General features: G+C 55.6%; 1 protein-coding gene across 1 annotated transcript in view; it reads left to right on the top strand.

The window, feature by feature from the left end:
• EPHB2 (EPH receptor B2) overlaps positions 1-12,678 on the top strand; it is a 126,133-nt gene that overhangs the window by 69,145 nt on the left and 44,310 nt on the right. Inside the window, exon 3 of the mRNA XM_042951641.1 lies at positions 11,581-11,736. Within this exon, the coding sequence (XP_042807575.1) occupies positions 11,581-11,736 (156 nt within the window). The remainder of the gene's footprint in view (positions 1-11,580; positions 11,737-12,678) is intronic.

The following is a 12,678-nucleotide window of genomic DNA, read 5'->3' on the forward strand; positions in this document are numbered from 1 at the left end:
CCCCGACCCACCCACCCCCACCTTCCTCAGTGACCCTGGGCACTTTGAAGGGCCATCCTGATCTCCGAGAGACATTAGAATAGAGTGGATGTGGACTCAGAGCTGGCTTCAAATGCCACCTGCGTCTCCGAAATCACCTAATGTTATCGAACCTCTGTTTCCTCATCTTTATTTTTTTAATTTCTTTTTTTTTACATTTATTTATTTTTGAGAAACAGAGTGAGACAAAGCGTGAGCGGGGGAGGGGCAGAGAGAGAAGAGACACCGAATCTGAAGCAGGCTCCAGGCTCTGAGCAAGCGGTCAGCACAGAGCCTGATGCGGGGCTCGAACCCACGAACTGGGAGATCGTGACCTGAGCCGAAGTCGGACGCTCAACCGACTGAGCCACCCAGGTGCCCCTCCTCATCTTTAAAACAGAGATTATATTTCCTACTCCCAAGGTCAAGGTGAGGATTCAGTAAGAATGTAAAGCCCCTAACCCAGTGCCCAGCACGTGGTCACTGTCCGGGACCTGTGAAGCCAGATAGCTGCAGAGACTGGGCTGTCGAATGAAGATGGGGGTGGCCCTGGACAGTGTGGCCCCAGATTCCTGGAATGGCCCCGGCCAGGACTCCAGGACAGCCTCCCAGCAGCCCCACGGCTCAGGGGCATTCCTGTCCACCCTTCCTGTCACCAGCCAGTCCCTCCGCTCACCTCCTCCATCAGGGCCTGGTCAAAGCTGCCTGCCTGCAGCCACTCAGCACTTGAAAATGTCCTTAATTGCTTCACCAGAGTGGGGAGTCACCCTGCAGGCAGATAATTAAAAAGTTCAGAGCTTGATTAATTGGGAGGAAATTGGAGGAATGGGGCTGCCTGCGGGGCGTGCAGGAGCTCTCAGCCCCTGTGTGGGGACGGCACGAAGGGAGGCGGCCAGAGCCGGGACCTGTGGCCCTCACATAGGATCCAGGGCCTGGACAGGCCAGGCGTGAAACCTGCCTTTGCAGGATGTGGGGTTCAGGGCGTGGCTCCCCAGGAGACTGTGAGCTCCACTCCTACTCCACACATACACACAAATACAACTAGGGCAGAGAGGTCAAAAGACACATGACAATGGTCATGGAAGTTCTGATTACTCTGGCTTTGGGGCTGTGGGACCTACAGGCCTTCTAGCCCGTCGTTCAGTGAGGTGTCCAGAGGGCCTGCTCTGTGCCAGGCAGTGAGCAGGGCAGGCACGGTGTGGCTGCCTCATGATGCTCACAGTTGGGCAGGTGGAAAGGTGGGAGATAGAGACAGGTATTAACCAAGTGCCAAGAAGCAGGAAGGTGGGATGGCTTGAGACCCCATCCCTGGGGCACAGGAAAGAGCTCTGGGGGCTCTGACATGGTCTGGAGAGCTCTGGAGGCCTAGAACAAAGTCTCCAGTCCGCCCACCAGTTGAGTGACCTTGAGCATAAGATTCTGTATTTCTGAACCTCAGTCAGTCAGTCAATACACACTTCCTGAGGCCTTCTGTCCGTCACCTCTCGGCCACTGGTGCTGGGGGGTTCCAGACATTGTGGGTGCCTGCTGCCACCAGGCGCAGGGCCAAGTGCAGGAGGCAGACACTTACAACCATTTAATCATGCGGCAGCAGAGGCAAAGTGACAGTGCTTCAGGAGCATGGGAGAGAGGCCCCAAACCCAGGCCCGGTCCGGGATGGTATCCTAGAAGAAGGCCAGAAGGTGATTTGGGTGGAGCCAAGCTGGAAGGATAAAAAGGAGTTAGCCAGGCTGGTGCTGGGGCAGAGGGAACGGCCTGAGCAAAGGCCCAGAAGGAGGACAGAACACAGCTGGTGGGGGAGCTGGAAGCCGCTGGCTGCAACTGGGGCCCAGGGTGCGGCTAAGAGGTGCCAGGAGCTCCGGCTGGCAAGGTGGACCATGGAGGGGAGGCCAAAGCAGGCTGGGCTCGCCACAGGCACGGGGATGCATTGAAGGGTCTCGAGCAGAGGAGGGACGCCACAGATGGCCGGTGTGGAAGCTGGCTTGGGGAGGCCCTGGGATCCCCCCCCTCAGGGAAAGAGGAGACGTGTTAACACAGTTCCTGCCGCTGCCTTCTGACTTCTGTCATCCTGCCAGCTGCTGGCAGGGATCCACAGAGCCCAGGTCCCGGCAGGGGCAGGCGGGGGTAGCCTGGGCATGTGGGGGAGTTGGGGTGGGGGGGCGGCGGAGGCAGGATGACTGACATCCCCTGGGTGGTCCCAGTAGGAGCTACCACAGCAGGGGAATGAGCCTGAGGCGCTCCCTGGACTTAACCTGGCCAGGCAGGGCCCCCCTTCTCAGGGGAGGAGACAGGGAGAAAGGTAGAAGATGCGGGGAGCACCCTTCGTCAAGCTGGAACACTGAGAGCCTCAGAGACAGGAGTTAGGAAGAACTGTGGGTCACAGCCTCTGACTGACTTTGGACGAGGCATTCCTCTCTGTGAGCCTCAGTTTCCTTATCTCTAAAATGGAGACAACACCTCCTACTGCACAGGGTGACTGTGCAGACTGAGTGAGGTTAGGAGCTGAGGAAGCTGCTGGCCCAGCACCAGGCAGGTGCCTGGTAGGTACACAGTGGTGGGAAGTCCCTCCTAGCCCAGAAGCTTGCCACCGGCTTCCAGCGTGGCTGTGCCCATGGCACAAAGGATCAGGCACCCTGCCCAGTTCAGTCCAGGGGGACTGATTCCACTGGTTTAACCTCAGTCACAAGAGGAGGAAGCGTGCAAAATGCAAAAGCCACTTTGCATGGGGAAGACCCCCCCAAACTCCCCTTGCTCCACCACGGGAATACCGCAAGCTCCGCTCAGACATAGTCACAGCACAACGCCCTGAAAATACACAGATCGGTTGATCCACAATTGAAGAACATAGGACCCAGCACTGGGTGCCTGAGCCTGGCCGTAGCCGGAGTCCCACACCTGGGAGAGGCCGTAGAGGCCAGCCCAGAGTGGGCAGGAAGTGGCCCCAGGCTCACAGAGCAAGGGGAGCAGGGAGCCACAGGGGCAGCCTAGCCCAGCCTCCCCTCTCTGGGCCCAGAACTCTCCGCCGCCCGCTCAAACTCCTCTCCCCAACCCAAACCCAGAACTTCTTGGAGACCCCAAGGCAGGAAAGTGAGCCGGCTGCCCTTCCAACCTGGCACTGCTGAGCCTGGAGCCCGCTCCCTCTGCCCAGAGTGGCCAGCAGTCAGGTCTGGTCAGGGGAAGGTGTGCCGGCCCCCTGCTCAGTCATGGCCTCTTACAGGCAGGGCCTGGGCCTTTGTCTCCGTGTCACGTGCCTGGCACATAACAGGGACTCAATACATGCCTATTGAATCAATTCGTAACTCAGCATCTCTCCGACTGGACACAGACTCCTGAGGGCAGGGACCACCACATCTTTTTTGTCTCTGTACCCCCAAGGCTTGGCACACAGCAAGTGGGGGGCCAAGAATGAACGGAGATAGTAACAGCAGACACTTGTGGAGGGCTCAGTGCGCCCTAGGCAGGCACTGCTGCCCGTGCTTTTTCTAGATTAACTCACGTCCTCTCCCCACCAAATAGAAGGTCGGTGTTATCATTCTCCCCATTATACAGACAAGGGTGCTGAGAGTGAGGTACGTTGTCCCTGGTCACACTGTTAGCCAGAGGCAGGCCTGGGATTCAGCCCGGGCAGCCGGCTCCACGGTCCACACCCAGGTTCCGTTTCATCAGACCTCCTGCTCGGGCGCTCGGGAGCTAGAAGGTGAAGCCGCCTCTGCCCGGACAGAGCCCTCTGCTCTACGGGACCCCCAGGGAGGCGGAGAAGCTCCTTCCCCACCCCCAAGGCCTGGCACACTGGGCCTGACGGAGCGTTTGACTCCACCGTGGCATCGGTCGTCTGGGGATTAAACCGGAGTCTCTGGGAAGACAGCAAAGGACCTGCAAGCCTGGCAGGGAGGCTGCAAAGATCACCCAGCACCAATTAGCGGCCCCGCCGTGCCAGGTCCAGATGGAGCCCTGCCTCGGCCTGACTCAGGGCTCACTCGGTCAATTATCACCTATCCCGGAGCCCAGGGGGCAGGTGGGGAGAAAATCTGTTTCCCCATAATCCTCCCTCCCTCTCCCGGCCAGCTGCCATCCCTGCCTGGGGTTGCCTGGCCAAGGGATCTGGGCGTCTGCAGAAGGCGGGCGCTGACTGGCTGCTTTGGTCCCAAGTCCCCAGGTGTGTGGGGCCAGGCTTCGCCTCTGTCTTGCTGAGTGACCCGGCAAGCCCTGTCCCCTCTTAGGCCTGACGACAGGGTCTCCAGTAATGACGTTCAAGCCGTGCGATAATTTCTACGTCCAGGAATACCTGAGCGCAAGGTTTTTGGAATCCCACAGACCTGGGGTCAAACCTCAGCTCTGTCATTTAGTAGCTATGTGACCTCGGCATCGCCATTTCACCTTCCCCCTTGCCAAGCCTCAGTTTCCTCGTGCGTAAAAGTGGGGGGGGGGGTGATAATGGTACCACTTCAGTGGGTGGTCAGGTGGATTTAATGAGAGATTCCGTGCCAATCACTTGCACTGGCCTCAGCACCTGGAAAGCACATGATAAATGAGAATTATTACCACCCTTGCACTCTGGGTGAGTAATAATAGCTAACATGTATATGGTACAGAACTTGCTGTGTGTTCTGTGTGGATATTAGCCCACCAAACCCACAGCCCCTGCTGTTGAGCCCCCCACCATCCACTCGGGGAGACAGACCTGCCCTCAGCTAGCAAACTGAGCTGACTGAGCACCAATTATGTGCCAGACCTGGCACTGGGGATGTGGAGACTGAAGACCCAGCCCCTCCCCCAACCAGGGTCCATCCACCCGGGAGCAGCACACAGATAAGTGGCGGAGGGGTGAGGTCTGTGGTAGGATGGAGCTGGTTGGTACCAGCCTGGCTTTCAAGAGCCAGCCATGCACATTTCTTCCCAACTCCACGTTCAGTTATCTCAGACTGGTAGCTTGAAATTTGTCCTAGTGGGAGCTTTGCCACCGAAATTGACAAAGGTGACCAATCAGGGCTTCCCGCCCCCCTTCCCTGCCCCAGAGGGCCATTGAGCAGGACACCACTGCCCAGAGAGTGTGTCTGATGTGCCACAGTAGGGGTCTGAGGTGTCTGCTGTAGAGAGTGGAGGCCGGCCTCCCAGAGGCGTCCATCTCAGAACCCCATCCCTGATGGGCAGAAGGACATTCAAGCAAAGGGGCCCTTGCACGTGCAGCCAGGGCATCTAGGGAACAGCAAACAGGCGAGAGAGGTGACCAGATAGGGCCAGAGAAGTGTACCAGAGGGTCAGGTTACCAGAGACCGAGGACGTTTCTGGGACACGGGACTTCCAGTTTGAAAAGCAGGATGAGTTGTCACCATAAGGGGACAGCCCCCTGGGATGACCCATGGGGACAGAAGATGGGAAGTGGAGTGGGATCTGAGCAGCCACGGAGCCAGATGAAATTGACATGGTGACGGTGGCACCGAGCCTGGCATTTGCTTGGCCAAGTATTTTCTCATGGCACCCTGTAAAGGGCATATTCGTTTATGCGACAAGTACATGTATTGAGCAGCTACTATGCTCCCACCACTTTGCCAGGAGTTAGGGAACCAACGAGAGAGCCAGACAAACCTAGTTCCTCTTCCCCTCTGCAGGCACTTCCCAGGCAGGGAAAAGACATCACACATGTTTATAAGCTGTTTTCTAATATAATTACAATTCGAGATGAGTGTCAACAAAGGAAACAGACTGAGACAGAGTGTAATGAGAGAATCACTCTGGCCAGGGTGGTCAGGGAGGGCCTCTCTGGGAAGTGACATTAAAGCTGGGGCCTGAGAGGCGCCTGGGTGGCTCAGTCGGTTAAGCATCCAACTACACCTCAGGTCATGAACTCGTAGTTGGTGAGTTCAAGCCCCATGTCAGGCTCTGTGCTGACAGCTCAGAGCCTGGAGCCTGCTTTGGATTCTGTGTCTCCCTGTTCCTCCCCCACTTGCGCTCTCTCTCTCTCTCTCTCAAAAATAAATAAAGATTTTTTAAAAATTAAAAAAAAAAAGAAAGCTGGGGCCTGAAAGAAGAAGCAGGTCAACCATAGGAAGCAGAGACAGTGCTCCAGGCAGAGAGACAGCACGGCCAAAGGCCCTGAGGCAGGGGCACTCTTGCCAACCGAGGGGCTGGAGTGCAATTGAGTGAGAGAAGTGTCCAGAAATGCCAGGAAGACCACAGAGCCAGCCCGGCGGGCTTCTCGGACCAGGGCTGGGTGTGGGGTAGTTCTCAGTGCCACGGGGAGCCACCTGTGAGTTTAAAATAAGCAGAGTGTGGTGGGTCCGATTCATTCAGATCTCTCCCGTGAGTGTGGGGGATTAGAGGGGAGGCAGAAGTGGGTCAGGGAGAGCCACGCAGAGACTCTGACTGCATCCATACCTTGCACGTATCATCAGCCCCCTTTCCGGAGGAGGGGACTGAGTCTCAGAGAAGGCACCTGTCAGAGGCACGGCCTCCAGGTCCGTTTTCTTCCCAGTTCTGTGCATGAAACCCGGATGTTGGCAGGACTGAATGCCTTCCCAGCTGAGAAGCTAGGAGTAGCACGTCCCCTAGGGCACTGGGCACTGAGGGCGGGCCGCGGTTCCTGACCTCTCTGTGGGCAAAGAGGTGGCGGACCAGAGCTGAGGGCCTCCCCCGCTCACACAGTATACCTGGTATCAGAATCTGCCTCTGCTGCTGAAGAGCCAGGTGTGTCTGCCCCTCTTTGGGCCTCAGTTTCCCCCAACGTCGGATAAGGGGGTTGCACTGGACGCTCTTGCAGCTTTATCACTACCCGTCACCTGCTAGGCACCCGGCATCGGACTGGGAATTCACAGTCCAGCCAGGCACTTACAGATTCATGACTAAGTAAGCAAAACAGGCACCTCTGGGACACCCGGGTGGCTCCATCGGTTAAGCCTCCGACTCTTGGTTTCAGCTCAGGTCGTGATCTCACAGTTCATGAGCCCGAGCCCTGCATCACACACTCTGTGCTGACGGTGCGGAGCCTGCTAGGGATTCTCTTTCTCCCTTTCTCTTTGCCGCTCACACACCCACACCACACACCCTCTCGCTCTCAAAATAAATAAATAAACATTAAAAAAAAAAAAAGAGAGAGAGAAAGAAGCCTTCCCTCCAGGAAAGGCTTCCTGGAAGAGGAGTACCTAAGCCAGGTCTTAAAGGGGTGTAGGAGTTTGATGACAAGGGGAAGGCATTGCAGGGAATGAGGGCAGGGTGGACAGAGGCCGGAGGTGTGGAGGCAGGCCTGGGGTAGGCACCACATGTAGCGGACTGTGCAGAACAGCACAAAGCTCAGGGTGGTGGGCAGTGAGAGGCAGGCAGGTGCCAGCCCTGGGGGCCTGGGGGCCCTGAGCAGTTTGGGGAGCTGTTGCGGATTTTTTTTTTTAATAGCAGTTTTATTGTGACGTGAGGCACATACCATAGAATTCAGCTAAATTGTACAATTCAGTGATTTTTGGTGTATTCATAGAATTGTGCAACTGTCACTGCAGTCAATTTTAGAACATGTTCATCACCTCAGAAAGAAACCCTCTTGCCCATTAGCGGTCACTCTCCATTCTCTGCTCTCCCCTGTCCCTGGCAACCACTAAGCTACTTCTGTCTCTAGAGATCGCTGCTCTGGACACTTTTAGATAAAGGGAAGCATACAACATGTAGCCTTTTGTGACTGGCTTCTTTCACTAAGCACAGTGTTTTCAGGGTTCATCCACGTTGTAGCACGTATCAGTGTTTTATTCCTTTTTACGGCCAAATAATATTCCATTGTGTGCCACTGTGGATTTTTAAGTGGCACAAAAAGGTTTGTACTTTAGAAAGCTGGCTCTGGAGCGTGGGCAGGAGGAGGCCAGATGGCCATGAGAGGCTAAGGAGTAGGTAAGAAGAGCTTTCTGGATGCCCGCATAGGTGGAACAGTAGGAGGGAAGAGCCAGGACGGGGCACTGCTGAGTGGGGGGAAGACCTGATAATTGGCCGCAGGGGGTGAGGGGAGGGAGGAGGCATCCAGGGTTCCGGGGGACTGGGTGGAGAGTGACATCACCTTGCAAGACGAAAGAGTGGGTTTTGTGAAGCACGGTGCTGAGAGATACAGAAACCATAGCCGCCCAGTGAGAAGGCGGAGGGGCGTCCAGCCGGACACCTAAAAGAGGGAAGGCTTCTGAAGGAGGCAGCCTGGGGAGTCTGAGATGGGGCCAGGATGTGGTGACTGGGAAGGACAGCCAGGAAGGTGGCCCAGATGGAGGGGCTGGCACGGCACAGAGGAGACTGTGGGCAGCCACTCACCAGCCAGGCCCCGGGAATTACCAGCAGATGGGAGAGATGTGCTAAGCTGGGCCGGCTCTTGCCCGAAAGGGAGCCAGGAGGGTCCTGATCTTGGGATCAAAACCTTTTGGCATCTATTAGGATGGTCCTAGACCCCCCCCCCTTCACAGGAGCCCTGTACCCCCACTTTACAGCAGAGGAAACTGAGGCTCAGAGAGATCAATCACTTAACGAGAGCCAGAGCTGACTGGATAGTGCCAAGATGGCCCTCTTTATCCAGACAGCAGGGAAACTCTGGTGCCTGAGAGGAAAGTAAGAAGGAAGGAGGGCAGGAGGACTCAGGACCCCAAAGCCAGTGCAGTCAAGTGGAGAGAGCTCTGGGCACCCACCCAGGAGCTGCCAATCCCTGCCCAGCACTCACAGACCTTTGACAACAATGCAAGTTGCATAAGGGCAGTGTGGTGTGGTGGTTAGGGAAGCCTCTAGAGTCAGACCACCCAAGATTGAATCTCAACTGTGCCACGGTAAGCTCACATCCTAGCAAATTCCTCCACCTCTGTGCCTTCGTGCCTCCATCTGAAAATGCAGGCGATAACACTCCCTCCATCACAGGGCTGGGTAAGGACTGGATGGGTTACTATGGGTTAAGTACTTAGCACAGTGCCAGTATTTAGTAAGTACTCAGTAAGGGCTGCCTGGGTGGCTCAGTCAGCTGAGCATCCAACTCTTGATTTCAGCTCAGGTCCTGATCTTGTGGTTTGTGGGATCGAGCCCCCCACATCAGGCACTGTGCTGAGAGCACGGAGGCTGCTTAGGATTCTCTCTCCCTTTCTCTTTCCCTCTCTCTCTGCCCCCCCACCCCCACCCTGGCTTGCTCTCTCTCTCTCTCTCTCTCTCTCAAAATAAATAAACATTTTCAAAAACTACTCGGTAAATGTTGGCTGCTTCGTATTTACACTCTGAAGGCCTGGTATCCCCAGCTGTACAGCAGAAGCCCTAAAAACTCCCCAGAGCACTCACTGCCATCCTCCTTGGTGTCACTGTGGCCTGAATGGTTATGTCAAAGTCCTGACTTGGCCCTTGCCTGGCAGTTTCTTAAGGACTGGACTGGAGCTGGCTCTTCGGGATCCCCACAGGGCCTGGTCCAGGTGACATCAGCCAGTGTCGCTGTCTGTTAAGTCGGTTGCCACCTTCTGGAAGCCCCCTCCAAATGGCAGGTAAACTAGGACCCCAGGGGGAGGGTGCTGCTTCCTAGTGTCCCAGGGGGACTTGTGTGTGGCTTATTTACTGCACGCTTGTGTCATCCAGCAAAGCCCTGAGATTGTAACCACAACCTTTCCCCACCCCCATGCCAGACACTGGCCATCGCATGGAGTCCACTTTATGGGGTAGATGCTCTCTCAGCAGTGAGAAAACTTTAGCTCAGAGAAGGTGAACTACTTGTCTGAGGTCACCCAGCAGATTGGTATTTGAACCAGATACCGTTCAATAACGCCAGGAATTATTCCGGGCATTTTTGCCTAAATTAACCAGTGTGATCCTCACAGCAATTATAGAACATAGATGCTGTTGTCCCCATTTTGCAGGAAGGAAATAGCTTAAGCGACTGGCCCGAGGTCATACTGCTGGGGATTGGCCAAGCAGCCTGCACACCAGCCACCGTTCTCCACTGCCTTCCTGCTCGCACGATCCCCAAAGCCCAAGCTCTTCCTGCTTAGGCAAGGCAACTTCAAGCGGTGTTAATGGAGCATCTGCTGAGTGCTGGGTTCTGTGCTGGGCACAGGGGAAGGAGCCGTGAATCAGACAGGGCTCCGATCCTGAGGGAGCCAAGAGCACGGCCAGGGGACCCCTTGATGAATAATTATGGCAGGGGAGTAAAGCTTTCCGATCTCAAGTAACAGAAGCCCCAAAGAGGGTGCGGTCTCCGAGGCTGGAGCCGGTTGAAGACTTGAGAGGAGGGCAGTTTGCTAAGATGGGAACTTGGAGGATAAGCTTGGAGACTGGGGCTGGAAAAATAATCGAGGGAAATTTATGTTAGCCATTTACATATGAGGAAAGTGATGCTCTGAGAGGCAGAGATGGCTTGCCAAAGGTCACACAGCACACAGGCATGGAATGTGAGCGTCCCTGGCCCGGGGACAGTGTAGCCGCATTTCATTCCAAGGAGGAACTTGCCTGTTGCAAAGCTCTTCCCCATCCGCCTTCTCAGTTACCCCTTCCATGATCCTCCCTCCCAAGATCACAGCAGAGGTGGGATTATGAACCCCAGTAAGCAGGAAAAGAGACAGGCCAGGAAAGGGACAGGGCCTGGACCCCAGGCCTCCCGATTCCCAGCCCAGGGCTAGGAGGAAGACGGTAGGGTGGATTTGCACACTGGTCCACATAGGACTGGTCATTTCTTGTAGAACCTGAGCCCTGAGCTGCAGGGCCTGAACCCAGATCCTGAGCAGTCCCCCCAGAGCAGGGAAGAAGGCGGAAGCCTCTGGAAGAGCCCTCTTAGATGAACATGCCCATCAAGTGCAAACACTTCCCTCCTCAGGCTGTCCCCGGTATTGCAGGCTCCGTTTAGCGAAATAAGTTGATCAAACACCTGCTGCACTAACAGCTAGTACTCATTGGGCACCCACACTGTGCAAGGCCTCGTGCCATGTACCTTACACACTATGCCAGATTCAGAAATAGGTCTTAGGATCATGATTTTACAAATAAGGAAACTGAGTCTCAGAATGCGTAAGCCGCTTGTCTATGGCCACACAGCTAGTAAAAGGCCCAGGACCCAGTCCTGTCCACTTCCAAAGTCAGTGTTCTTTCCTGCTATACCCACGTCATCTTTCTACATGCCCCGCACTTTGCTACTGTAATGTAATCATCCTCAATCATCTGGAAGCCAGGAATCTAGTTACAAGAATCAGGGTTCAGCCAGACATTAGTGAGCAAGACTGGGCCATGGGCGCTTCCCCAGACCCCTTCAGGGTCTTCGGAATAAGTCAGGATTGACCCTGGAAGCTGTGGCTCAGCCAACCTGCAGTATTTGAAGAAGGATTGCTAGGGGCCCCAGCTGAACCCATAGACAGCTTCAGAGACAAGACGCCAGCTAGCCTGGAACCTTCTGGGCACAGAAGGGACTGCCAGGTTGGAGCCTGGAGGCCCCCAGGAGCTTTAGGAGACGGGACTTCCCAACAACTGCACTTTGCGGCCCCTCCATGATGCCGTGTGGCGTCTACGAGAAACTGCAGGGTCTCTCCATGCCTTGTGACCTCTGAGCCCTCCTCCGGTTTCTCCAGCAATTCTCCTTGTCTTCTGTCCCAGGTTGCCCATCTGGAACCTTCAAGGCCAACCAAGGGGACGAGGCCTGCACCCACTGCCCCATCAACAGCCGGACCACTTCCGAAGGGGCGACCAACTGCGTCTGCCGCAACGGCTACTACAGAGCAGACCTGGACCCCCTGGACATGCCCTGCACAAGTACGTTCGGGGCCTCTCGGGAGCAATGCCTGACCGAGTCCCGAGGCCACGTGCAGAAAGCTCAGAGCAAGGGCTGGACAGCCGTCAGGCTGCAGCCAGCCTTTCCCGAGAGGGGAGCAGCCAATCACCTGGTGGGAGGGGAAATGAAAAGCCGTTTGGAAAAGGACCATCCTGGGGTGGTTGGATTGCCAACAAGCAGCTACCAGGGAGCTGGCATCTGGCTCCTTACCTCCTCCTGCCAGTCACATGGAGGATAAAGTCAAGGTCTCGATTCACAAAGGGACAGTAAATGGGAGGCTTGGCAGAAGGAGAGCCAACCTGGTGTCTGTGACAGAAGAGGCTGCCCGGTGTTCTAACCTGGTGGCGGCCGCCTGAATCACAGGCCAGCGTTCTCAAAGAAAGGGATGACTACGAGGGCAATCTCCCCACCCCTGGATCAGACAGGAATGGCATTCAGCTGCAGGCGACAAGAGACAGAGCTGACCCCAGTGACGTAAACCATAAGGATTTATTCTCTCACTTCACAGAACCCCAAAGATAGGTACCCCTGGGATAATTGTGGCAAATCCGCGAAGTTCTCTGGGACCCGGCTCACTCTTCCTGCTCTGCCAATCTCGGCATGTGGCTCCTCTCCTTCGGGTCACTTCCTAGTCCAGCATTGCTGCTGAAGCTCCAGCCATCACACACATTCTAGACGGAGGAAGGAGGAAAGGGACATAGGCACATTTTATAGCTGTGCCCTTTTAAGAAAAGGTCCTAACCAAAAAACCTCTGCCGTATCTCAGTGGTCAGCACTTAATCACAGGAGGCTGGGAAATATAGTCTTCTGGCTGGACATATTGCCCCCCCCCCCCAAATAAAATCGGGATGCTATTAGAAGGAAGAAGGGGAAATAGATATCAGGTGGGTGTAATCCCCAACACAAAAAGACTGGTCCTGGTC

The sequence above is a fragment of the Panthera leo genome, chromosome C1, assembly GCF_018350215.1.
Source record: "Panthera leo isolate Ple1 chromosome C1, P.leo_Ple1_pat1.1, whole genome shotgun sequence".
NCBI classification, from domain to species: domain Eukaryota; kingdom Metazoa; phylum Chordata; class Mammalia; order Carnivora; family Felidae; genus Panthera; species Panthera leo.